This window comes from the organism of the source record quoted next, unplaced genomic scaffold (genome assembly GCF_019419815.1).
Source record: "Pyrus x bretschneideri cultivar Hongxiangsu unplaced genomic scaffold, Pyrus_bretschneideri_v1 Contig4, whole genome shotgun sequence".
Lineage (NCBI taxonomy): Eukaryota > Viridiplantae > Streptophyta > Magnoliopsida > Rosales > Rosaceae > Pyrus > Pyrus x bretschneideri.
Genome location: NW_025999723.1, coordinates 4,878,215 through 4,905,970, shown reverse-complemented (window position 1 = coordinate 4,905,970; position 27,756 = coordinate 4,878,215). Strand labels below are relative to the sequence as shown.

The following is a 27,756-nucleotide window of genomic DNA, read 5'->3' as shown; positions in this document are numbered from 1 at the left end:
GAATTATTATTAAATAATACAAAATAATTTTATTTGTAATTTCGGATAAGATTTTTAATCGTTCTCGTTGCGCCACTTGACATAAAATCCAAAAAGATAATTATTGGGCATGGATTTCCGATAAGATTTTTAATCGTACTTGTTGCGTCATGTGTCATTATCTGAAAATACAATTATTGGTGATGGATTTCTGATAAGATTATTAACCAATCACATTGCACCATGTGTCATAATCTGTTTACAATATTTGAGGATAGTTTTCCATCAGATTTTTAACGAATGACGGCATGCCACATGTCATTATCCAAAAATTACAATTCTTGGTGATAGATTTCTGATAAGATTATTAACCAATCACGTCGCACTAAGTGTCATAATCTGTTTACAATCTTTGAGGATAGATTTTCATCAGATTTTTAACGAATGACGGCATGCCACGTGGCATTATCTACAACCTAATCCTTTCTGAATCCTCCATATAATCCACCATCCATCATCACAAATCTCACACCAATTTTCTCAAAATCTCTATCATTATTCATAGTTTATGATTCATTCTTCACAAAAATTTCTATCATTATTCATAGTTTCTGCTTCTTTCTTACAATGTCTTCTTCTTCCTCAAGGATGATGTGGGAACTCGATCAAAAAAGAGGAAGAATTGTTTAACCAATAAGAAGGAATGTTCAATCTCCAGGTGGCAAAAAATAAGAGGGAAGAGGATGAGGAGCTTTGAAGGAGAGATGACGAAGCAAGCCTCACATTCCTGTTGAGTCATCCAAGTTGTGGCTTAGATATGCAGGCCCAGCCGTTCTGGAAACCTTGATAGAAGCAGACAACGACGAGGTACGGAACTATTGGACGATTATTTTGTCCGTAATAGTGCATTCCCTGATACGTACTTTAGACATCGTTTTAGAATGGAATGACATTTGTTCAACAAAATCATGATTGTTGTTTGCAACCATGATTCTTACTTTGTGCAAAAGAATGATGTTTTTGGTGCTATAGGTCTCATTCCTCAGCAAAAAATTACTACTCCCTTGCGGATGCTTACATATGGAGTATCTGCAGACCAAGTGGATGAGATAACGAGGATGGGGAAATCAACCATTCTTGAGTTCATGTTGAGATTTTGCAGAGCAATCGAATCTATCTACACCAGTAGAGTGCCTCCGGAAACCTACAAACATAGACTTGCAAAGGCTTCTAAAGAAGGCCGAGATGCGTGGTTTTCCTGGGATGATTGGAAGCATTGATTGTATGCATTGGACGTGGAAAAAATGTCCAAGTGTATGGCAAGGCGCTTATGGGGACAGAAAAGGAGCAAAAAGTATCATTTTGGAAGCAGTGGCATCTTTTGATACATAGATTTGACACGCCTTTTTCGGGATTTCGGGAGCTCAAAATGATCTTAACGTCTTTGCCCAATCCCCAGTGTTCAACGATGTACTGCAAGGAAATGCACCAAAAGTCACGTACTGCGTCAACAGACATATGTACGACAGGACCATACTACTTATCATACGACATTTACCCAAGGTGGTCAACATTTGTCAAAACAGTCACACGTCCGCGAAGTGCAAAGGAAAAATACTTTGCAAGCTGTCAAGAATGGGTGCAGGAAGGATGTGGAGCGTTGTTTTGGTATCCTCCAAGCTCACTGGGCGATCGTCAGGGGTGCTACCAGATTGTTTGATGTAGAGTCGCTTCGATCCATCATGATGACGTGCATCATTCTTCACAACATGATTGTGGAAGATGAGTACGATTATGATGTCGTTGATGAATATGAGCTAGACACAATGAATAATTCAAGAACACGTATATATTGCGCTCATGATGGCACCGAAAAATCCGTGCAACATGAGCCATTAGAAAGGGATTGACGTTATAATGAATTGGTCATTCAACGATATACTACACTTCAAAGGCCATATATGCACAATGCTCGACATAATAACTTGATAGAGCACCAGTGGGCATTGAAACAAGCTGAAGATAATTAAGTTTATTTAGTGTGTTTGTTTTTATTTGGTGTGTTTATTTAATTTTAGTTGGTGTGTTTTTTTTTGGTTTAGCTTTAGTGAGTTTTTTATTATTCGGCATGCTTATGTAATTTTTTTTGGTGTGTTTTTGTCATTTGAATAAATATTATTTTAGTATAAATAACTTACCAAATTAAATAAATTTACTATCACTTTAAATAAAGTACTAAATTCAATAAATTGAAAACAACATAAAGTACTATTTTCAATAAATAATAAATTACAATCCAAAGTGATTGGAAAATTATGGGGTCTGATTACAAAAACTACTCTATTCATCATCACTTAACCAATTTGTGGTGCTAGGATGATCTTCTCTTGTGGTGCTAGGACCATCTTGTCTTGCTCTCGCTTCTCTTGCACACATCCTTCGCACCACATCCGCTTTCTCTGACTTCCAAAAAAATTTAGAATTTGGAGATTTTCCTTCTAAAGGCGTGTTCATAATCTCACGATCTCGTTGAGCCATTCTTTCTTCTCTAACCTGTTCTCTTTTTTGCCTAAGTAGCTTTCTTTCTCTCTCATTAGCTTGAAATTCTCTCTCAATAGCTGCAGCTTTTGCCTCTTCTCTAGCCTTATCAGCCTCATATTTCGCCATTTCTAGCGCCAAAGTCAATTCACCTTGGCCAGCAAGTTCTTCCATGTACTTTGCATAATCATTCTTGGAATCACTCCCTTTTATTTTTGAAGCTTTCTTATCTTGAGGCCTAATTGGATAACGGGTCGAACCCGATGCTTGTTCAGGGAGGGGCGTTTCGGACACTTCTTCTGCATATTTTCATGAACATGCGAGCCATGATCTGGTGTAGAGTGTAGAAGGGTGTTGTTCATGAAAACTTTTGGACCGACAGACACAACTCTAAATTTAGGACAATCTTTGACAATATTGCAACATTCCCACAGGTCTCCAAGCTTGTGCTTGAAGTTCCTACACAATGCTGGAGAAGAAATAATTATAATGAAAATAGGTAACAAATAAATAATACAAACAAATAATTATAATGTAAATTTGGTATAGTACAAACAAATAAATAATATATTGTTACCTGATCCGAGTAATTTTCCCCACTTCGAATATTATTACTAGCTTGTGCCAAGGCGTCTCTCCACATACTAAACGATTGGCTAAGTAATTTCCAACGACTGGACATCGATTTTTTGGTTCTTTTCCCACCAATTTTCTCAAGATAATTGGTATGAATAAAACTCCACATTTCTCGCAACTACATCTCATTACCTGTAACGAACTATGAGTAACTTCAACCCAGCTAGTACACAACGCAACATCTTCAAGAAGCGACCAATTCGTACCTTTATCAGTAGTCATTTTGTTGAAAAAAAATGGATTGAAACTTTGAGAGAAAGAAAGGAATGTGATTGAAAGTAGTTGAGAAAATATGAAATTGTGGTGTAAGGTAGATGATAATGAGAAGGTATTTATAGAAAAGTAAAAACAATTTTTTTAATTTTTATTCAACTAATTAATCTCTGCCGTTGGATATAAAAAAAATTTGAATTTCAATACTCCAGTTTGTGCCATGTGTCACAACGGTAACTTTTCTTAATTTTAAAACTATTTTTCTTTTATTTTTTTTATTTATAAAGCAAATTAATAGCAACTGTTGATCTTAGATCGAACGGTTGATATTAAATCAGAATTTTTTTTTATTACCGTTGCATATCAAATTGCCTATTTTAAAGAGCCGTTAAGATAGAACGCACCGTGGGAAGCCACATAGCTTCCCAACGGTAACTGAGGCCAACTGCTCCGCGGACCCCTGGGGTCTGAAACTTGTCTGCTGACGTGCCTGACAGAAAAAAATTAAAAATTGTGACTGATACCAGACTGACGTCAGCCCTGCGTTAGGTCTGGGGCTCGCGGGCTGGCGATTCCGCACGGGCCTTTTGCTTGGGCCTGGCCAGTCCCTCGGGCTCCCAACACTGGAATGCTTATGCCGGGCTATGGAGCCCTATTTGGTCCACCTCCCCCCGAGCACCAGCCAACGCTGGAAGTGCTCTAATACCTACGACGGACAAAACATCCGCTACCCTGACCCTCTCATCAAGGCCAACGACACTATCAAGCTTGACCTAGATGATAAAGTATTAAAGTTTAGGGTTAATCTCAGTTTACTACCTTAAAGTTTCTTGGTTTTTAACATTTGGTATATCAAGTTTTTTTCGTCCCAGAATGGTACCTGAAGTCATAATTTTGGACAGTTTCATACATCCGTTAAGATTGTTGTTAAATCAATCGTTAACTGGTTACATGGCGCCCACGTGAATAATGATTGGATGTCATGTGTCAATACGGAACACATGAATATTAAAAAAAAATAAAAAAAATAAATTTAAAAAGCCATCCTTCTCCTACCTCACACCCCTCGATCCCACCCAACCCTCCTTCCCTTCTTTCCTCTGCGCCCACCCAACTCTCCCTCCCTTCTTTCTCCACTGCCGGTGCTGGGTTAACCCGAAGGAGGGAGGAGAAGAGGTTAGCCCAGATCTCGCGCTGGAGGTCTGCGTTTATTAGGTAGCCGCGGTCGATTGGGCAGCGGACGGCGACGGAAGTGTGGTCCATGGGCTCGGTGGGGGAGGGATGGACCCATTTCTTGGAGGATATCGGATGGTACACACAGTTGGGTATAATGGCCGAGGGGTCTCGCTCGCCGCCGAGGCCAGCTTTGATTAAGCCGCCGAATGAGAGGTAGTTAGGAACGGCAATGACAAAGAGGATGGGGGAGCGAGAGGTGGGGCTCGGCAGCGACGATTGTCTGATTTTCTGAAACAAGTGGGCGATTCCTCTTCGCTTGCTGAATTTGGGTTTGGAGGTGGTTTTAGGGTCAGATTCAGCGCAGCGGTGGTCTTGAAAGTTGTGACGGCGGTGAAGTCGGTGTCTTCGAGGCTGAGAGGGTGGTTGGTGTCCACTGAGTGAACTTGGAGGATAACATGGTGGTTGTGGGCTGACTGAGTCGACTCAGTTGGGGGAAGAAATAAGTGCCAAGATTACAGACATAACACCCAGAAACCCACCTGACAAAACCAAAACCTCCATTGTTTGAGCACTCGGAGGAGCTATTTGGGTGTTCCATTTTTTTTCAAGGAATGTGGATTTCTGGATCTGAATTTTGGCTCAAACGAGTGCGTTGACTTCATTGACTTGGGGATGGTAAATGATTTAGCTTGATTGGTCGAATTTGAGAGAAAGAATGTCTTGGAAGAGTAGAGAAGGAGAGGCATCAAAGAGTTTTATGTCTCGGAAATGGACCCTTTTGTTTTGCATTGGCTGCCTTTGTGCTGGGATGCTCTTCTCTGATAGGTAAATAATTTAAATTTCCGCATATTTAAAGCTTCGATTTTTCTTTGAAATGCCAGAGAAAATGATTGGTTTGGTGAAGTGGGTAGCTTTCTTGCCCCCTTAAATTTGCTCAAAGATTTGGGATATTGGATTATTTTTGTAATCTGTAGGAGAATGATGGGTTTTCAATTTTTTTTAATTTTTTTTTAATGTTCATGTGGGTCAGTATTGATACGTCCAATTATTGTTCATATAGACGTCACATCATTAGTTAACGGCTGATTTAACAACCTTAACGGATGTATGAAATTGTTTCAAAATTATGATTTTAGATACCACTCTGGAACGAAAAAAACTTGATGTACCAAATTTTAAAATCAAGAAATTCATAGTAGTAAACTGAGATTAATTCTAAAGTTTATGCATGTACCGTAATGAGTTCCGTGAAAGATTCCCAACCCCTTTACACGGCAGTCCTCTTTACTGGCATATAAAAAAGGGGTATGAGAATGATTTGCCTGCCCTCTTCCAGTGGAGTTCCGCCCAAAAGTATCCAAAGGGTCACCAAAAAATCCGGTAGACTTTTTTCCTCCCCTTTTTTCTAAGATATGTCAACTTCTATTCAATATTCATAAATATGTAAAAGCCAAACAGATTCATAAGCTACATTCAACTAATTGGCTAAAATTTGTCCCCATGTATTTTCCTCATCCGATAAACTAATAAAAGGTTCTAACCATGCAACCAAAACCTATAAACAGATACAATCAACACACCAGACAACATAACACCACTTTTAACAGCGACAAACTCATCATCACGCAGCAACAGCATCCCCATGGAGCAGCGCCTGGTCGAAGTGCCAAACCCCTGGAACACACGGAATAGCATACAGTTTTAAGAAACAGGAAATGAAATCAGATAATGTTATTGTCAAAAGACGAACAGTAAACGTAGGATAACGATGACAACGAAATTGAATTATGGGTTCCTACCATGTCCTTTGCCAACTCTCCTTATTTGAGCAACATATTCAGATATTTTCTTGATGGCTTCCACCTACAAAGGTAAAAGCACAACATCAAAAATCATGCCGCAAGTGTCCCTGTAGAACCTTTCCAACTCGGGACAAATAAAAGAGGATATCAAGACTAACCTGCTCAGCCAAAAACTCGGTTTCAACAAAATCTGTTAACTGCGGATCTTTGTTCTTCACAGCAACCTGTTAGTCATAAATTCGAGGATGAACACAGCATAATAAGATTGTGAATTCATAACACGAATCAAACGATGTAACTGGTACAAATACAATCACCTGAACCTAATCTTAGTATAATAAGAAGACAGCATACAATAAGAATGGATGTCTTACACTGTGTAAGTGGAGCAGCTTTTCATTTGTCAGTTTCTCGAGTGACAATGCAAGCTCCATTGCTGAATCGAAAACATAGGACCGAGTTAAAGCTCAATAATTAACAGTTAAATCATAGTATATCAGTCCTATAAACTAGTCCAATGACAGAAAATCATCTGCAAAAACCAGATGTTTGGTCCTTGCCTCGTTCTCGTTTAAATAAGCCAGCACACATTAAATTGCATATACACATCAACTTTTCTTGTTAAACAGGTGATCATTTTTCTTCAAAACTCAATAACAATGTTCTACGACACAACTAAATAAGAAATATTCATGTAAATCCCACACTGAGTATATAAGCGAGGGCCAATAAAACTAACCATATAAAGCATCTCCTTTCTCTGGATGATCAAACTCCGACACAGGCATCAGAATTGACTGCAACTTCACTCTTCCACCACGCTTATTCTAGGAAATGCCGACAATAAACAAAAAGAAAAGTGATAAGGAACTCCGTTTTACAAACGGTAAACTGAATTTAAGGCCTATCAGAGTAATAAAAACACAATAAAATAATATACTAGACAAGAGCTAAGACAAACACCTGGTATTCCATTAATTTCTCGGCATGATCCCTTTCTTCCTCACTCGATTCCTTGAAAAACCTGCGATATAACGCAACCATAAATAACGAAGTCACTGTATTAAAATGTTCAAATTAGCATAAAGTATTTCCAGGACATTACTTGGCAATACCCTTGCGCGCAACATTGTCCCTGTCGAAATAGGCGTACATGGCATGGTAAATGTACGATACATTGTACTCCACGCTGATATTCCACCAAAGAAACAAATCAACCGTTAGCGTGCATCAGAGCGTAAGCAAATACAACCGAATTTCGACAAAGATTAGTCGGATTCACAGTTGCAATACTTTTAGATAAGAAATTCGAAACCAAACATTCATACACAAATCCAAGAACAAAGATTTACTAATCCAACCATACACAAATCCTAGCATGTATACTGATAGAACAATTCGCATTAAACAACTAAAGGCACAATCGGATATTTCTTCAAGATTTAAACTTTAACACACAAAATTAATTGCAGTAACCAAATACTATAGAAACAACAATTCCTTCATAGATAAATAACACGTGAAGGGAAAAGAAAGAAAACCCACTTGATCTGCTCGTTAATGGCGGCCTCGCTTTCGTCAGTGAACTTCTGGCGGGCGAGAGAGACTTGTGGGAGAGTAGGGACGAGGTCGAGCTCCTTCTTCACCTCCTCAAACGGATCGAAAACCACACCGGTAAGCGGCCGATTATTCGCATTCTTCGAAGCGCAGACGACGACCCCACGTTCATTTCTCGCCGGAGAGAACCGGAGAATCGAGGACATAGACGTGGAGGAGTTCAGAAGCGAGAACGAGTACAAAACTGACGGCGGCGATGACGACGGAGCAGAGGAAAACAGTGGACCAAAACTGTCCCCGCGAGCGAGCAAGTGAGAGGAGGCCGAAGAAGCTTTGAGAAGCATGATTGTGGAGAGAGAAATAGATGAAAATGAGGGTTTTGAGTGAGTGTGGAAGTGGAGAAAGGGACTGGGATATATGGGTGGCTAAGGGCCTTGTGGACCATTGGATCAAAACCACGTGGACGACTGGGATTTATTTGTTGGGAGGGGCGCGTGGCGGGCTTGTGGCATATAGCTGGATGTGCTGTGGGATCCAAGGAAATATATGGAACTGTGGGGAGTGTGAACTTTTCGAGAGATGATTCTCGAGTTCTTTTTGTGGGAATTATATGAATCTTTTAATCACATTCGTTTATCATATATTGTACAGTTAATTTTTTTTAGATACTGTTTATATTCAATTTTAAATAAAAAATTTCATAATAATTTATAACCGCATAATATATAATGAACGAATGTGATTGGAGAATCCCAGATCCTCACAAAGAGAAACCAACGAGAATCCTCCTGAGAACTTTTCTGGATAAGTTGTTCGGTTTCTAATTTTTATTGATTTTTTATTTGGCCAAAAATCGCTTTCTTTTTTGAATAAGTTGTCGGGTTTCTAATTTTTGTTGATTTTTTATGTGGCCAAAAATTGCAGAAAGTGTAAGAATATTTTTCTTTTTATTCCTCTTTTGGTTTCTCATTAAGTTGGAAATTAAGTTTCCAATAGGACGCGACTTAAATATCTCCCTATCGTTGAGTTAGTAGATTTGAATTAAAAAAATTTCAGTCAAACAAATAAAAATATGCGTATTTGATTTCAAATCAAATTTGAATTTAAAGATTAGTCATACTGTGATTAAGACACAACCTTAACTACGGGAGGAAGTAGTGAGGAATTTTTCGCAATAGACGAAAGCCTGACAGAGATTTTTGTATGTCGAAAAAAAAAAACAATCTCACTATCTAATTTCTTGAATATGACGCATTGGCATTAGACTAAATGATCGTATAAATTATGTAAGATCCAATTGTCTTCTGTAAAAAATAGCACGTATTTTGAATGTTCAAGAGTTGTCGGGCATCGGTATAAATAGAAGAACAAATACAAGTCATGAGCTCTTGACTCACCTAGCTAGTATTCTTGATAATAAAATCAAACAGGATCATTCCTATATTCTTTTTGTGAGATTATAGAGATTTATGAATCGTGTATGTTCATCATATATTGTGTTAGTTTTTGTTAGGTACTGTTTGTGTTTAATTTTAAATAAAAAATTTAAAATAATTTTCGATCATATGATATACGATAAACGAACATAATTTACAAATTTCTGAAATTCTCGTAACGAGGATCCGTATTGAATAAAAATGGGTTGGATTGATTGCTGAAGAAACAGGATAGGAAGGGCCAAAACGATCGACATGACAAGATTGTGGTTGTGACGTGTGACAAGCATGATTTTATCTTTCAGGTTTTTGGGGGGTCCTACATCTCTTTTTCTATAATTTCCTTTTGATAGGCTTCCAAGTGGTTAGTTGGCAGATTCCGGAAAGGGATCATTTTCCGATTCATTCCTCATTTCCATCAAATTCATGAAGATCATAAATTTAAGTTTTTGAAATTTGATTTAACAGTTAAAATTATTATAATTTTTAAAGTAAACTCCTATTTTTAGTCGTTGGATCAAATTTTAAAAGTCCGAATTTATGGCCTTGGTGGACTTAATGGAAATGATCCGAAGATGATCCCTTTCTTGTTTTCAAAGTTAATTATCTATAATATATTATATATAAGGGAGAAGATCAATTTAGTGAGACATTTCTAAATAAAAAACTGTAATAAGTTTTTTGAAGAAATAATTTAAAAAATATAAGCGTAAATCACGCATGTGGTAAGAGGCTAGTAAATTATTACACTAAAACGCAAAATATATTACACATGATCTAATATTCTAATAGTAAAATGTTGAATATCCACTTATCTATTCCGAGTTTGAAATTACCTCATTCCTTAAATTAATGTGAGATTTTTGAATTTTGTTCCTCCCCTTACAATAATAATAATAAAATGAAAAAAAAAATGATTCATTTAACCACCATGGAAACTAAACTCTGTAATTCACTTAAGATAACATGATTTAAACATTGGATTGGGCTTAGGCTGAATGTACTCTTTTAACCTCTAGGTTCAGTCCAAGTCATAGAAAATGGGGTTCATATTGGGTCCTTATTGTTAACACCCATAAAAGTGGGCTTATCATTGGTCCAATTCCTGCAATATAAGGTCCTTGGGCTTACTTGGTCCCACTAGATAATTACTCCAATTTGCTCATTAGTCCAAAGGAAACCTGTTCTTGCAGTTGAAGTACAAATCCAATTGTGTAATCGGTGCAGTGAAAACCATTACTTATGCTTTGTTTGCGTAAGTAGTGTTTTTTTTTTTGTATGCCGGTCATTTTTAGGACTATGTGAGTTGTAATTCGTCTGTTTGGACTTTGTGTAATGAATGTTCTATACCGTTAACAAAAAAGAAACATCTTCCCCTCTTAGAAATTACACAATTTTTTTTTTTGTGTTGCGAGATTTGGTCAAACCATATAGTAAGTTATTAATAATTCGGTATTGAATTGCCAACTAGGTTTGTCGAATTTAAAACTTTGCACTTGCAAGTGACAATAAATATTATTAGATTGTAAAACTTATACAGGTCACAAGAAATATTATTAGATTGTAATACTTGTAGAGAGGAGAGAAAAGAGAACATTTTGATACAAGCAATGGCTCGGCAGCGAGATAGCCAACGTTGGGGGGTTTGCAGAAAACCAGAATCAAAATTGCAACAGTACCGTGAATTGGTAGAAAAGCATGCATGGCGACGATGCTCATTTAATGCTCGCGTTGGAGGTGTCGTTTTTGCCTTGTGTGGTGGTGAAGATGTCTGTTTCTTCCTTATAATTTATTTATTTATTTATTGGGACTAGTTCTTAGAGATTCGATCTTACAAACTAGGAACCAAGGTTCTTATCAATTTATTAGAGCTTAGTTATCCCACGAGAGATTTTTAATGTGTTCAGAATACGAGATATTACGCTATATGTTATTATATAAGCAGAATGATTTTTTTTAACTGTCCCTCAACTTATAACAGATGAGGTAAATACCTATTTTCTGAACACATTAAAAAATCTCTCGAAATTTGACCCCTCTGTTTTTTAAATGACAAGACGTAATTAATTAGAGCATCTCTAATTATGCTTACTATTTTTAAGTTTAAGTTCAGTCCAAGTCATTAAAACTAGGGGTGGGCATAAAAACCGCCAAACCGCAAAACCGCATCGAACCGTAAGAAAAAAAACCGAAAAAAACCGTGTTGACCGGAAAAGTCAACTTTGAGTGAAAAACCGAACCGAACCGTTCAAACCGGTTCCGGTTCCGGTTTCGAATGACCAAGAACCGGCCGAACCGAACCGAACCGTTTTATTAATAATAAATAAATAAATTATATATACACACACATGTTATGGTATAATAGGTTGAAAAATAGGTTGAAAAATTGTGTACAGGAGCTGCTGCTTCTTGCTTGCTCTCTGAAGTCTGAAAACTTGCAATTTGTTTCGTCATTTTTTTGTTTGTTGACTGATTGACCAGTGCATATGTATTTTAGTTGTCTCTTTTTGTTGACTTGGTGCCACTACCAAAGACATTTGCATTAAAAAAGATGTGTTGTATGCAACTTTATGTAATCAGTTTTAGAAGATGTATTTGAATGCATAATGATTTGGTGTTCAAATAATTTATTATTAGGAACCGTAAACCGGCAAGAACCGAATCGGAACCGGTGTAGACCGAACCGTAATGTTCTAGTCATAAATTTAAGTGGAACCGCACCGAATCGAACCGTTAATATATTTCGGTTCCGGTTCCAATTTAGGGGTGGAACCGCACCGAACCGCACCGTGCCCACCCCTAATTAAAACTATGATTCGTTTAACCACTTAACTCTCCAACTTCTCCTTATATTTGGGCTAAGAGCTCATTTAGGGAGCCAATTGGAGATGCTATTAATCAAACACATTTGATTAAGTTAATTAAAGCTCTGTGTGTGTGTGTGTGTGTGTGTTTTATCATATGCACATTGTGATCAAATAATATAAATAGAAGCTTCCTCTTTTAACTTGGAGATGCTATTAATCAAACATATTATAATTTACGAGTCTTTTTTTTATGAGAATGCCTTATATGACGTGTATATTGCCATAATGACATCTTGAACCAATAATACAAAGGCATGTGTTAAGTTTTCTTTACATAACATAGAACGCCAACATAACGATGTCTCGTTCAATAAAAGCCTCTCCCTTCTTTTACAAAAATGTAGCCCATAAGACTGGACTTGACTTGGTCTCAATTTCATACATAGGCCAACATAATGATGTACTCGTTCCATACAAGTCACTTCTTTCTTTTACAAGATGTAACCCTATAAGACTAGACTTGACTCAGTCTCAATTTCATACATAAAGTGTCAATATAACGATGTACTTGTTTCATACAAGTCATTCCCTTCTTTTATAAGAATGTAACCCTATAAAACTGGACTTATCAGTTCGTTCCTAGCCACCAAAAGAGCCAAAATATTTGGCACAACGAGACGAGCTAGACCAGATAAAAACAAATATTTTGCATACCACCATGCAAAGGAAGGAGGGGTGTTTTATTTTGGAAACATGAAAGAAGCATGGATTTGTGGGATCAGCTATATATTAATACAGGGACACGGGCTTTGGGCTTCTCAAAATCTTATAAACTATTTCAAAACTAATCTCCTTAACATTGGGTTTTATTTAAATAATCTGTTCAACTTACTTATGTCAGGGCCTCATGATCATTAATTTCTTGATAAGGCTTCGTTTGTTGTTTATTTCCCTCCATTAGTAATTTAGTATAACAATGTTTACACAGTATCCAAATCTGTCTCATATACAATTCTGCCCGTGTAACTTTATCTCATATTGACGGTTTCAAATCCGGGAAGAAAATAATGTTAAGTGTTGATAGCTGACACTTCGTTTTCATGTTGAATTCTTATGAGCAATGAATCCTAAAATGTCTCTTACACGAGAGCATCTTTCTTCTTATGAAGGAAGCACCATGGCCAATAAAGAGTTCTGTGACTAAGGGTGTTGGTCTAAGTACTGATATTCTTGATACAAATTTAATCATCAATTGTTTCGATGCACGCAATACACCAAAATATGATAAAATCTTCGTTTATGGTGATAAGTTTCCGTCATTAGGCACTTTTTTGTCAAATCTTGACTCGAATTTTTTATTTTTCCTAATTTTTTAGAACTTGAATAGGCCCCTTGTCCTCCATTACTATGAATTTCTTTATGATTGTAGTCGTTGATTGTTAGATCATGTCCAGTATCAGTAAGCAGTTTCAAGATTTATGATAGTGATGACTGAAGACTGATGGATTAATCACGGGTTCGTTCAACGTTGCAAAATTTCCACAAATTATAAAAGCAATGGCTCCTTGTATATGTCATGGATTGCCCAAGTATATCTAAAATTATATCAACTAAAAAATTCTGTATGTTATTATTTTATATATTATAAATATTTGCTCACGAGATACGATCTGAATATCTGCTTTGCTAGTTGCTCATATATATTTAGTTTATATAATTCCTTTTATTTTGTGAAATATCTGCTTTGCTAGTTGCTCATATATATTTAGTTTATATAATTCCTTTTATTTTGGGAAATATCTGCTTAATTTGCTAGTTGCTCAATGCATAAGACTAATTAATTAATTATTTATAGTTGAACATTATATATACACACACAGTAAGAATAATTTCACGTACATTCAACTTATAAGACTATATTTTATTAGTTACCAAGCTTTACATTTACAATTTTACCCCTCTATACTTGAAAGATGAGTCTCTATCTCCTTTTTTGTACTAGTCTTTGAACAATACTTGGTTGCTGAAAATTCAGCAAGTCACTCTTGCTTTTATCCAATTAAATTTGAACACGTGTCCAAGTAATTGAAATGATAAACACAAATTAAACACGTGTTCAAATTTGATTAGGTGAAAGCAGGAATGGCTGCTGAATTTTCAGCAGCCAAACATTGTTCCTGGTCTTTTACCTCCCTTTTTTTCTTTCATCCTTTTCTCTTTAGCTTCATTCTCTTTCCTACCCGTGTCTCTCTCATTCTCTCTCTCTCCTCCTTTATCTTCTTCGTCATTTTCTCTCTCTCATTCAATCTTCCCCTCGTCCTCTTCTTCTTCATATTGTTCCCTGAATTTATGAGTGTTTATTTTAGAATTTTTTTTTTTTTTTGAAACAAATATTGCAAAAATGCTAGAATTTTGAAATTGATCTTACAAAGTATTGAAATTTTGAAACGCATAAGTGCAAATTTTTTTGAAATTGATCTTGCATAAGTGCATGAATTGTTGATCTTACAAAAATACAGAAAACAATTTTTACTGATCTAAAATTAGTTTGAAGCTTTATAGATGGTGTTAGTTTGTGATTTTGGCTTGGTTATGTAACAAGTCTATTGAGGGTATGGTTGGAGTTTTAAAATTTTGGTTTGCTTCTTTTTAGACTAGATTTTTTTGCGTGCTTTTTTCTCTCCTTGAAACGATTCAAGACAAGCGAAGTTCCATGAAATGTATTTTGTGTTTTTATCTTTATAGTTAAAGCTCCCTATATATACTGCATTCAATCTGCTTCAGAAAACTGAAACATATTCAAGTTTTTTGTGTGTTACTCACATGCATGCATACTATATAAGCACACGGAGGCTCAAGTATTGCACACCGAGACTCATACTGCACACATATATAAATGTTGCATTTCAAAAAGTGCAAGATGACATTTTTAGTGTCTACCAAGAGCAGGTTTACTCAGAGGATCAATTCTAAATCCTTCTACAAGGAGCATGATGACACATATATAATTATAGCATTTCGAGAAGTGTTTTAAGCAGTTTACCTTGAGGATCAATTCTAAATCCTTCTACAAGGAGCAAGTTGGCGAAAAATGAAAACATATATATCATGTATGCAAGTTGATAAAATATCAAAACAACAACATACAATTGGGGTAGGCCCCATAATGCACTAGAGTAGAGGTTTTTAATATGTCCGGAACATGGGGTGGTACGCCATATGTTAGTATATAAATGTACGGAAGTTTTTTTTTAAGTATCTCTCTATTTGCATAACGACATGTAATATATGAGCCAATATTCTTAGCACACTGAAAATTCTCTCTCTATTTTCATCTAGACATCAGTAGCTTCTAGATATGCCAAATATACAAGATTTACTTAATAGAATATCAATATGGGTGAAATTATAATATGATAAGACATTTTTGGGACCGTTTGTTGATCTTACCTATGATTTGGGTCATAAAATATATTCAGTGAGAGAGAGCATTATATTTTGTGTGCATTCACGTGAATGTTTGTGGGTCTAAGTTCTAACAAACATTCACAAATTAGCCCTCCTCTTTTCTAACTCTCTAGTTTATTAGGGTTTTAATTAAGCAAAGGTCACTATATGCCATAACAAAATATTTACATGGACCAAAAAGAATATTTACTCATATATTAAGTAGGGTAAGAAATAATTATTAGTCTTCATACAATTTTTACAAGCCTATTAATATAATTTTTTTGACATACAACCATATTTTAATTGAAAGGAGAGAGAAATAGGTCAACGTAACGAGAGATTTTTCAATGTGCTCGGAGGTCGGGCACAAACATTATGTCATTAAATAAGTGAAGAGGACACTTGAGAAAAAAATAAATAAAAACTTCACTTGTATAATAACATATGACTCACAACCGGTGTCCCGGACACCTTAAAAAATCTCTCCAACATAATAAATTAATATCAAACCAAGGTTTTAAAAGACACTAGGCAATAGTCGAGCGGCGGGCTGGGCCTAGCGCCTAGGCGGACTAGGCGAATTTAAGTAAATCTATTATATTTCGTGTAAATAAGTGTCTGTTTATACTTAAAGTATATATAATTTCATCATAAACTAGAAAATAGAATGACATATATATTATGAAGTATTGGAACATAATGAAAACATGAGGAGCAAACGTATAATGTGTGTTTATTTAAGTATTCAATAAGTCTCTTACAATTTATTGGAAACAATAAAATGCAAAATGAAAGTTGTTTATTTTCTATCTAAGTAAGTTGCAACCTAGGCAGATGTCTAGACGGCTCTGGGCGAGCTAGGCGGGTGCCTCAGCAAGTCTAAGCGCTTTTTTTTAATTTTCAAATGCCTAGGCATTAATCGGGGCGGTGACCAGCCGCCTAGAGCCTAGGTAAAGATTTTTAGAATAGTGACGTTATTCACACAAGTTGAACATAAAACTTTTTATTTACAAGAAAAAAAACTATTAAACTCGTAATAATCTCCTAATAATAAGATCGAATAGAGAGATGTTCATGAATCATATAGAAGCAAACAATTAATGTAAACAGATCCTCACCAGAAAAAAGACAAATCCGGGAAAGAGAAAAGAAGAACGTGGAAGCCAACCAACTCTTTTCTATGACATGAAGAAGCGGGGCGGCGGCCAACTTCTAACGTTGGATCTTGAGAGTCATACTATAGAAGATGGGGACATACAAATATACATTAAGTTAGTTAATTTAATTTTTAAAATTTCATTTATATGACTAATAACTATTTTTTAAGTTGGGTGGTCAAACCCTAAAACCAACAAGCAAAAGACAAACTGTAAATTCAATTTTTTTGTTTTTTTATTATAAGCGATATTATTCGCTAATTTATACAGAATGAGAAGAGTTTGAACCAGGCAGACAGAGAGCTTGAACAATTGAAAGCAAAGTAAAATGCATCTGTTTGGTATAGTGATCTATAACGTTGTGACACGGTTTGGAACTAAAGAATGCCACACCAAGAATTCAATGATACCCACGTACTCACTCATGCGAGATATTTAACTATTTATACTAAATTAATTCACTTATTTTAATCTCAATTAGTTAATTATTATCTTTTTTCTAAGACACTGTAGTTTGATCTATATTACACACTTAAAGCTCCACACGTTCTCTTGTATTATAAATAGAGACTTCCCCATTTCATTTTCTCCAAGTTGTTTTCAATCACACTTTCTTCCTCTTCTCTCCACTACTCTCCAAATCAAAGCTTTTCGAAATCAACATGGCCGGAACTTCGCCGTGCGCTTCCTGCAAGTTGCTGCGACGCCGATGCACCAAAGACTGCATTTTTGCTCCTTACTTTCCTTCTGATGACCCCCACAAGTTTGTCATTGTTCACAAGGTCTTTGGTGCCAGCAATGTTAGCAAAATGTTGCAGGTCCTACTTTTATATACTTTCTCTACTTTTCTTCTCTATTTCTCGTTGACGGGTCACGAAGGTTTCAACTTTCAACCCTCAAAACATCTTTCAACAACGAGAAGAAAAATATCACTAGATGATCGAAAAGCTAGTTGGCCTAAATGCTTTATTTAAAACGAACCATGACATTAAGAGTTGCCGTTTAATTGAATTATTCGTATGTATGTTGCAGGAGCTTCCGGCTCATCAGAGAGCAGATGCAGTGAGCAGTTTAGTTTATGAAGCAAATGCAAGAATGAGGGACCCAGTGTACGGATGCGTTGGGGCCATCTCTTACCTGCAAAACCAAGTCTCCGAGCTACAAATGCAGCTTGCTGTGGTCCAAGCTGAGATCCTCTGCACCCAAATGCAGCATGAGCCCATGATCCCTACCCCACAACAGATAATGGACGATCCAGATGATCAGAAATCATATTTTCTCCAGAACAACAATCTCGGCCAGTACCTCAGTTTTCCCTCGTCCAGCAATGTAATCCATGACTCTCTCCAGAGGGAGAACATTTTTGGACACGACATGGTTTCTTAATAAACTTTGTAATCTCATGTATTAGACTTTTAATAAACTAAATAGTCTGTTCTAATTTGTTCTTTGGTAAGTAGGTCTTAAATAATGATTTCACCGATAGTTGAAATTGTCTGTTTGGAAATTTTCCGAAAAAAGGCTAATCGTAAATTCTTCTCTTCATCGGAACATTATGGCTGTTAGACTTAGAGAGGACTAACCTACAAAACAAGGGTAAGATGTGTCGACCGGGGTCAACTCTCTAGCATGCGATGAAGTGATAAATTAGGGTTTCTGATCAGTAACTTACTGGGACAAATATCCTTTATGGATATAATAGGTGGCCAATTTAAACAATAAAAATACGACATCAAGTCAACAAGACTCTCGCTTTATAAGGACCAATTTAAACAATGTGGAACATAAATTCTTGTTGGTTAGATTAAAAGTATCACAGTAATCTACAAAGTTTCACACGGTTTTTGCATATATAATTTTACTTTTTCCTTTTCCCACAGTTAAATCTTTATGCGGTTTTTTAAAGGCAAAAACTACCAGCACTTAATTTTGAGAGAGTCTGAACTCTGAAGCAATGGTTTTACCTAAGAAGCCAAAGTTTGGAATTCATGGACCTCGATCCTGTTGCAAGAAAGACAAATCCCGAATATACTGCTCTTTCCCAAAACCCTAAATTTCAAAAAAGTTTCTACTTAAGACAGAATATAAGGAGTTTCTCTACTATTTAATTGATAGTTCAGTCTCATGTTTTCTCACATGGGCAAAGATGCAATTGTGTTTGTCTTAAAGGTATAGAAAAGCACCGCTTCAGATAAGTGTTTTTAGAACTAGAAGTGAGAAACTGCCACTAAAATTCAAAATTTCAGTGGCTTATCTATACTATTATTAAGAAAATCCTCTTTTATCAACTTTTTTTTCTCTTTTTCTTCTTCTATTTTCCTTTACTTTTGATACACACTATTGACAAAAAAGAGCAAAATAGTAATTTTGTACCTTTTGACAAAATGACAATCATATCTCTATTTTTCTTATTTTTTTCCTTTTTTTTTATACTTATTTTTTCAATTTTACCCTCATTTTTGATACACAATATTTACATAAGGAAGACAAAATAATAATTATGTAGTATTAAAAAAATATGCACTTATTAAAAGAAATTGTTCACATACACAAAATGTGTGCTTTCTGCTAGTACATGTTAATGTTAGGCTTCCAGCTGCTGCTTTGCTTCCATTTCTGACTCAATTAGTTGCTCACCAGACTAGTAATTTCCAGCCTAATCTTCACGATTAAGAAAAGTTAAAAATGTGGCATGCCGCCACCTGTTGCAGATAGTTCTTCTAGCTTGTTCGCGTGGGGTGTAGTGCAAGGAAGTGATTCAGTGACAAGTCCATGCGAAGTATACAGTAACAGAAATTAATATTAATTTTTCCGAGATTCTATCTGCGCACCTATTTTACACACCTTACTGGTAATATCTATCATTTAATTCTATTCAATTCGTTCAATCCAACGATCAGAAATTAAGAAGGGTGACAAAAAATAAAAGGTACCACTCTAATTCTTTAGTTCTACTATAATATGATTTTCTCAATCTATCTCTCAATACAAGTGATTTTTGAACATTTTTTTCTTTTAGGCACATTCACGTTTTATATAGTTTATAAATTGAATAAATAAATAAATAAAATTGAAATAAACATCAGTGTACAAACAAAAAAAGAGGAATGTTTCTCTACATTATATGTCGAATCAAATGAAATAATTCAAAAGGGTGAAGGGAAAAACAAAAGGCAACACCTGAAGATTCCTCAAGCTTTGTTTAATCTAGAAGCATTAATCTCCTAAGTCAAACTTAAAAGCATTTTTTATTTTTACTTTCACCCTATCCCCCTATCAAATCCTTCTTTTTGTGCTGTTCTTTTGTGGTTGTTTCTTGCTGTACTTATGTCGTATGGTTCTCACCAGTACCACCATACAAGAAACTGGCATTAAATATTAATTTTGGAGACTAATTGTTTGCTAAATTGTGGTTTTAGTGGACATTTTCATGCTTTTTAATTTCCTTTTGCTCTTCTCTTTTGTAATATATTGATGAAAGGTGACTGATTTTGTAGTCTTCTGTTTGTTTTGGTTGAACGAAGGGATTAATCTTTCTCTTGTACTGATAATAATTTTTATTGACATTCTAAATATCTAATTTTGCATTCTAAGCATTTTATATTTAGAAAAAAAAATATTTTTATGAAGAATGCACGTTTAGATTTTTAAAACGTCAATAATAATTCTGTTTCTTGATTGGTAATTAGTTAATCTTTTAAAGAGTGATCAAAGAATGATAAGTTTTCCTTTCATGACCAACACACAACAAAACTAAAAGTAGTAGATTACTTATCACATCATGCAGGTCCCTCTTCACGAATAAGCACCTCAAATTCGTTTGCAAGTTGCTAATTAGCACGTTGGTGCATGATGTAGAAATTCCTCTCACTTCTGGAGAAGTTTATGTATAATTTGCAGGGTAGTGCTATTCGCATATATTTTTTTAATTCTCATACATCTTTTTTAATTTTCAGCTGTCGGATAAAACAAATTAAAAAAGATTAATGATAAAAATTAACAAGAATGTATCAGAAATAAAAATGAGTTTGTAAATAACACTATTCTAATTTGCAATGGCAACTTGTACTTAGATTTCAGCATGAAGAATAATATTAATTTTGGAAACCTACTTGTTCCAGAGTTCTTGTACATGAATCGAAACATCGAGTGAGATTGGCGCAGAAAGTTTTGTTAGAGTCAAATGGCTTTGAAAACAAATAACTAAACACCAGATTAATTAAAATTAATCAATTATATTTGACAAGACAAAGATATCTGTAATCTCTCCCTATTAATTGTTTATCTATCAACCTCGATGTTTGCCGAGACAAGAATTGGTAGGTAGTGGGGGAGCCTTTATATTTTCTTTTGAGGGCTCGAGGTTAATACATAATACTTCCAAAACACTGGGTAATTGATTGGATCTCTTTACAAAGGCGTCAGTTTTTTTCCACCTTTGTGCGATACAGATTTTCCCACTCTTGCAGTCTTGCTTTGGAGAGCATTCTGTCATCTCATGTCATGTCATGAATTGTATATACGAGAGAAACTTATATACAAAACGCTATAATGTATTTTAAACTTATCATATATCGCTGTGTGTTTTAACTTAAAGGCTTGTTTGGAAATGAAGAAGGTTGAAAAAATTTTTGGTGAAAATATTGTTAGAATCAATTCTTGGTAAAAGTGTAAACGAATCCTATAAAAACACTTGAAATACTTCATGCAATTTAAAAGTGAAAAAGGCTCAAAAAGATTTTGGTGAAAATGTTATTGGAACTAACCCTTGATAAAAGTGCAAGTGAATCGTTTAAAAATGCTTGAAGTGCTTCTTACAATTATAAAAAACACTTCAAATACTTTTAAAATCTAAAAATATTTTGTCTAAAAACGCTTTCAATCATTCTAAAAACATTTATAAACAGTTAAAACTTGCTTGCATGGGCGCACAAATATTTACATGCTCCCTGCCTCAACTTCTGTTTAAAAGGTCATATTTAATTTTCTATAGCAATTTTTATATTCAGACAGAGATTTGAGGACAAGGATCCCCGTCGGATCCTTTTCATGGAATACCGAGATCTTGTGATCATAACTGTTTATTGTATATTGTGCGATTAAAAATTATTTAAAATTTAAAATTTAAAATTAAATATAAATAGTACTTAACGAAAATTGACAGTACGATGTACGATGAACGATCACGATCACGAAATTTCCAGAATCAAAGGATCCAGCGAGAATCCTTTTCCGAGATTTGATACTAAAACTGTTTGACCAGAAATGTAGGAAACAATTATACAATGTAGGTGGTGGTTGACTTTTCAGGTTTGTGTCTGTGGGTGGGTTTATGGACTTGAAGATTAAGAAAGCCTAATTAGGGTAATCAAAGTATGTAGTTTGGACTTGGGTTTAGGGCCTACCAAAATTTCTTTTAATTTGTATGTTTTCCACGAGCCGGAAACCGAATCGGCACCCTGATCATTTTTATTTTCCCTGCAACAAAAGCCAACTGCCACTTCTCCATCCCCATGTGAAAAAATGTGTTTGCTTGTGATTCAGTATTAGTGCAGATCTTATTCTAATCAACATTTACAGCACTTTAACCACATCAAGTGGTTCATTAGTAAGGACGCGGATTGCGTACTCCCCAATAAGTAAAAAAAAATGTGAAGGTCCAAATTCAATGTTCCGAGCTGATGAGTTTGCTTGACTATGACCACGGGTATGAATTCCTCCTAGCCTCTCCAGACCTAGAAGAAGTGGATAATCGTGGTTTGTCACCAGTTGTTCCCCTTTTAAAAGAAAGAAAAAACATTACCATATTTGATTAAACCAAGTAAGTAATGATGATTAAATTCTGACGAACAATAGGACATTTCTGTATATTATTAAAAGTAAATATTTCTTACATTCGTGTTATCATACTACAACACTAGCACTTTTTATAGACAACATTATTCACCCTAGCTCAACAACCACTATCTCACACTTACAACTCGTTGGCCTAAGCTGCAGCTTCAAGTAGAAACACCGGCGAGTCATCTAGTTTCTGGTTACTCCCGTCGGTACCACAAACTTGAACGATAAACTTGATGTTAGAAGTGCCAGAAGGGACTGCTAGGTGATCGACGTAAAATGCTTCCACTCGTGCCGATCCAAGATACTCATGCACCCTTTCTGGCAGCTGCTCCTGGATGGCCAAGTGCTCCTTGAGCTAGTTTTTCAACATAGATATTATAATTTGTGGATGGATAATCGTTCCCGTCTTTCAATTTCCAAGCGATTTTAAGACTAACGCTCTTGGAACCCTCAGGTCCTTTTGTCCATTTGATATATTCACCTTCGACAAGCCATGAATCAGAAGGCGGAAAATCTGAACTCTGCCCACTAGTCTTAATTGAAATATGACCAAGCACTGCATAGTACTCTGTTGAATTCTGAGTACCCTCCTCTGATATGGACTTTGGTGTCCTTTCGTCAAATTCAGGCTTCGACCTGTAGCACAGAGCATGTATTTCTGTTAGTCTGTATCCATTCATTCCGACGCTACACTCCTGTATGACCCATCCAGGGGAGTTCCTGGGTTTCCAAGTTGACGTGTCATTATCACTTCATCAAATTTGCTTGAGAATTGGTTCAGGTTCCAGTTTACAAGAAGTACCGACTTTCTTTCGTTCAGGGTAGAAGAGAAATTAAGATGCAAGCCTAGTCGAGAATTAATATCTGATTTCACCTGCATTAATTGGAATATGCACAGTTCAAAACTTGTCTGCGAGTGCACTATAAACAAAAGATTCTAGGCAGCATCCACAAGTTGTCTAACTACAATTTGAACAACCTTAGTAACTGCAATGACCGAAGAGAAAGCTTACAGAATACGTTAACTGGAGAGGCAAATCCCCCAAAAGAACATCTCCTTGAAAGAGCCTTGTCGAGAAATTATCACCCTCTTCAAGGTTTCCTTTAAATGTGATGTTTCCTCCTCCACTATAAGATGCTTCATTGAAACTATAATTTGCCAACATAAAGTTTTTGCAAAGCTTAGGCACCGAAACTCTGAAATCTGGTATAAAATAGTGTGTATGCATAAGGTGCCAAATGTTTAGGGTTTAGGGTTTAAGAACTAAAACTTACTCAGCATGAACCTGGATACCATCTGGGGTTGCGTTGCCACTAAACTCAAGGAACGGCTGTGACATATCAATAGGAATAAATTAGCATGCTTGACCATGTCAAAGATTTGACAACAATGCACTGCTCCTGGAGGCATACTACTGTAAATTTCCCACCAATAGACACATAAAGGGAAAAAAAGCATATTAAGATAATTTCAGCCGGAAGTGTTTCATGCACAGGATTGAAAATTCGAATTTGTTATTATAACATTCCGTATCACCAACATTCAAGCTCAAAGACGTAATTTTTTTTCTTCTCAAATATTTCCATTCACTAAGAAGAAAGAACTCCCTTCAAACAACTAGAACTCAGAAAAGATAATAAAATCTGATGATTATGGTTAGATTTGATTGTCATGACGAGCTTTGAAAATGCTTGTTCGAACTTGGCACCTTAAGATATTAGCCAAAGGAAAATAAATTTCCAGATATCGAACTTAGAAATTGGCTTTGAAACTGTAAAATAAATTGAAAAAGTTCAAACTGCAAATTTGATAGTCTTTCAATGAAAAGAGTAGGAAATTAGGAATAAAAGAAGAAGATGGAAACCAAACTGCAATCTAACGGTATCTCATTTGACTAAGAAGCATCTGATACCACAAGGCTATTTGGTCCATACCTGCAACCCTTGGGAAGAAATGTTACACCAAGAAGCATCTGACACTTGCCCTCCGTCAACAGAAACATGATATCCATAACCCTGAACAATAATACAGAAAAATAGCGTTTAGATAACAGGTATATACAGGATATGAAGTTTATGAACTAGGTCACGCTTCCAATATCAATAAATGGCCCACTGCAGTATCAACATAGTCATAACAACCTGATCAAAATTTGTATAGAATGGTAGCACTTTAGGATAAATTTGTACCACCCCCCATGATTTTTCCACGAGGGACCACCAACTGCAAAACAATTGAATTTATTATGAGAAACTTCAGTAAATGTGATATTCATACTATTACGAACTCAACCAGGTCATATTCCGATCTAACTGGCGTTGATTACATAAAGTTCTTTCTTCCAACTAACCAGGTAAGCAGTTACAAAAATGTTAGGAAGACGACAGTATCATCATACCTGCTTTTTTTTCAGGAAATAATGCATCATTATACTAGCTTTTGTCAAAAGAAGTGGAAATATCATGCCAGATTTTGTCTGTAAAATAATGTCTATGAACTTATGCTACTGGTAGTGGAAATCTGAAATTATAACTAAAGAACTATTAAGGAATAGTTTGTATGCTAATCAATCGAACTACAAGTTTGTGAAACTATGCAACCAGGGGCGAGTCAATTACTGATTCTGAGCAGTCTGAAAATTTGGTGGTTGATTAGTCTCATAGATCCATCCAGGAGCAAAAATGGCTGTTGATACATCGTCCTTTTTCAGCACATCTAGTGCAACACTTGTCTGATACGCAGAGTTATTAGAAAAAAAACAAAGTGAACTACAAAAACGAGACTCCCAGATAAATCACCTGAATTCTCCCTTACAACTATTTTTAAAGGCATTAGCCTTAAGAGTTAACATGTCATACTTCATATATAATGGCACTTAAAATACTCATTGGTCAGAGTGAAATATAACCTCGGCCTGTAAATCAAATTACAGCCAAATTTCTTGCTTTTCTGTTTCTTTTACTATTTTCAATCCGTAAGGGCTTGCACATTTCAGAAGTTACGATATTAGAGTGTCACATACATTCCATTGTCCTCCACCGAAACTGCCCCTTCCAAATACATCAATTCCCATGTAGACATCATACTTTCTGTCACCAGCAACATCTGCTGAAAGCCTCGGATAGTTTTGCTGCATGGTACATAAGTTTGACAGTGTGAAAGAAAAGTTAAAAAACAAAAACAAACTCCATAAGGAAGAAGTGGAACATACCTTCCATGTATAGTTCATAAAAATTCCATCACATATGTCAAAAAACGGTTTATTCTTTTCATTCAGTTGATTTTGCCAGTCAAGTTTACCATCAGTTGTAACACTGTCATACCTGCAGAATTAACAATAGTAGGACAAATATAAATTTAACCATCAGTTGTAACACTGTCATACCTGCAGAATTAACAATAGTAGGACAAATATAAATTTTAAATTGAACGCTATAACATAAGGGGGCAAAAATATAAGCGACTGGAAGCATCATATCTCCAGACACTCACCATATCACTAAAGAACCAGGGGCTGAGGAATGCATTGTCTGTGTTAAATGGCTGACAAATGCTTTCAAATTAGGAATTTGGTCCGGCTTCAATTCAACCTCCATATTGATCTGCAAGTTGTAGTAATCATGACAAGTAATAACCAAAGTTCAATCAGTCTTGTAAGTTATAACAGAAACTTCCTAGTTCTCATATCATCCATCTTTCCTTGAATTGGTTAAACTTAAATAACCTCAACAGTGAATACTATGCTAGCTTGCAAATTTAACTTCTTGGAACAGCAGAACTGCAGCATTCGTGTTTCCACAAAACACAATGTGCTCCTTTGTGTGTGTACATTTGTGTTTGCAAAGAACTCAAATGTGTTGTAACTTATAATCCAATTCAACAGTTGACTGGTTGAGAATGTACAAACTTAAAAAACATTTACCAGCCATCCATCGAAGCCCAAAGCAACGGCAAGCTCTGCCAAGAGCTCAGCATACATTTCAGCAGACTCTTTCGTCGACAGCAATTTGTTGCAAATAAGCTTCCCTTCATCCCATTCTGTGATGAAGGTCCCCAACACCTTAGATTCCAATATAGAAAACCGATAAAGTTAGATTCCAAAATTCCTTTCAATCATTCATTTGGAACTATGAACGGCTAGAAAGCAAAACATGTCATGATCCACAACCGAAACATAGCCAAATCAAAGAGCTCCCAGGAAAAACAACAGAGGACAACAATCCCTCTATTTCCCGACTGAATTCTCACACCCTGTCACTTACAAAAAGTCAACTCATTTCCACATTAATCACTTGAACACGCAAAACCCAATTCCAAAACATATTTCCTTAAAATCCCAAAATCGCAAAGTTGCAAATTACCTTAACTCCATGTTTATGAGCAGTATTGGTCCAACACGGAGGCGGAAGAGTGACAAGACAATGCGAAAAGTAGATGAAAATATCGATCAAATACCAATGCCATATCGCATACGCGTTCGGATTGGTCCCTCCCTGGATCCACTTATCATCGCCATAGCCTCCGGCCATGTCGTGGCAAACAATCATTCTGGGCCTGTCGGGCAGCGACAGGGAAGGCGACCCGGATTGCCGAGCAACCGTGGATTTGTTAAAAGGGTAGTGAAAGGACTCGAAGTAGGACCTGGACTCGAGCTCTTCGAGGGTTTTGATCGGATATGAGATGGGTACGGCGGGTTGGGTCGGGTCGAACGGCGGAGGGGTTGGGGAGGAGGATTGGTGGTCCGGGGCGGACATTTTGAAGAAGGGGAAGGACGATTTGGGCTTTTCGGCGGATCAGGCGGAGGAGATTGAGGAAAGATATTAGGGTTTGGCGGCTAATATAGGCGCGAAGACGGGGAAGAAGCATGTGACGGAGACAGAGAGAGAGAGAGAGAGAGAGGTCGTTGTAGTGGTTGTCCGCTTAATTGGTGGGAAATTGGGAATTTTCAAAAGCAACAAAAGACAGACTTCAACTTGATTTGGTCAGGCCACTGTCGCAAATGCCATAAACCTTTTTGTCTGTCAACGTCAACAATACAAGAGGAAAAACCTTGGCTGCGCCGTACCTGGTCACTGCTCAGGCCGCTTTTACAAATGCCAGAGCCTGTTCGGTGCCTATTAGTAGTTGTACTTACATTAGTAGACGTCTGAGGAGAGTAAA

At 36.2% G+C, this 27,756-nt stretch overlaps 3 protein-coding genes across 3 annotated transcripts; 1 reads left to right on the top strand and 2 right to left on the bottom strand.

Moving 5' to 3' along the window:
* Positions 1-6,023: 6,023 nt before the first annotated feature.
* On the bottom strand, positions 6,024-8,303 carry LOC103958647 (ferritin-3, chloroplastic). The gene is made up of 8 exons (XM_009370938.3): positions 7,890-8,303; positions 7,450-7,533; positions 7,308-7,368; positions 7,084-7,171; positions 6,719-6,780; positions 6,503-6,568; positions 6,342-6,405; positions 6,024-6,216 (listed from the first exon to the last, which is right to left on the bottom strand). The coding sequence occupies exons 1-8, from the start codon at positions 8,243-8,245 to the stop codon at positions 6,164-6,166; spliced, it is 834 nt and encodes a 277-aa protein (XP_009369213.2). The 5' UTR covers positions 8,246-8,303; the 3' UTR covers positions 6,024-6,163.
* A 9,067-nt stretch (positions 8,304-17,370) lies between these two features.
* LOC103958649 (LOB domain-containing protein 12-like) lies at positions 17,371-18,137 on the top strand. The gene is made up of 2 exons (XM_009370940.2): positions 17,371-17,569; positions 17,784-18,137. The coding sequence occupies exons 1-2, from the start codon at positions 17,414-17,416 to the stop codon at positions 18,135-18,137; spliced, it is 510 nt and encodes a 169-aa protein (XP_009369215.2). The 5' UTR covers positions 17,371-17,413.
* Positions 18,138-22,591: 4,454 nt separating this feature from the next.
* Positions 22,592-27,468, bottom strand: LOC103958651 (cytosolic endo-beta-N-acetylglucosaminidase 1). Its single transcript, XM_009370941.3, is given in 13 exon segments — positions 22,592-22,948; positions 22,950-23,326; positions 23,329-23,469; positions 23,609-23,744; positions 23,871-23,926; positions 24,531-24,611; positions 24,738-24,819; positions 25,215-25,327; positions 25,619-25,726; positions 25,808-25,919; positions 26,089-26,198; positions 26,519-26,656; positions 26,958-27,468. Coding segments are annotated over 13 exon segments (2,055 nt in total). The 5' UTR covers positions 27,351-27,468; the 3' UTR covers positions 22,592-22,740.
* Between the last annotated feature and the right edge of the window lie 288 nt (positions 27,469-27,756).

Bases quoted from the DNA above. Each gene is read 5' to 3' on its own strand.
- LOC103958649 (XM_009370940.2), top strand. From the start codon at position 17,414: ATGGCCGGAACTTCGCCGTGCGCTTCCTGCAAGTTGCTGCGACGCCGA. The intron at 17,570-17,783 runs GTCCTACTTTTA...TGTATGTTGCAG, and splicing joins ATGTTAGCAAAATGTTGCAG to GAGCTTCCGGCTCATCAGAG.
- LOC103958647 (XM_009370938.3), bottom strand. From the start codon at position 8,245: ATGCTTCTCAAAGCTTCTTCGGCCTCCTCTCACTTGCTCGCTCGCGGG. The intron at 7,172-7,307 runs GTGTTTGTCTTA...GGCATTTCCTAG, and splicing joins AGAAATTAATGGAATACCAG to AATAAGCGTGGTGGAAGAGT. The intron at 6,781-7,083 runs GTTAGTTTTATT...TTTTCGATTCAG, and splicing joins GAAAGGAGATGCTTTATATG to CAATGGAGCTTGCATTGTCA.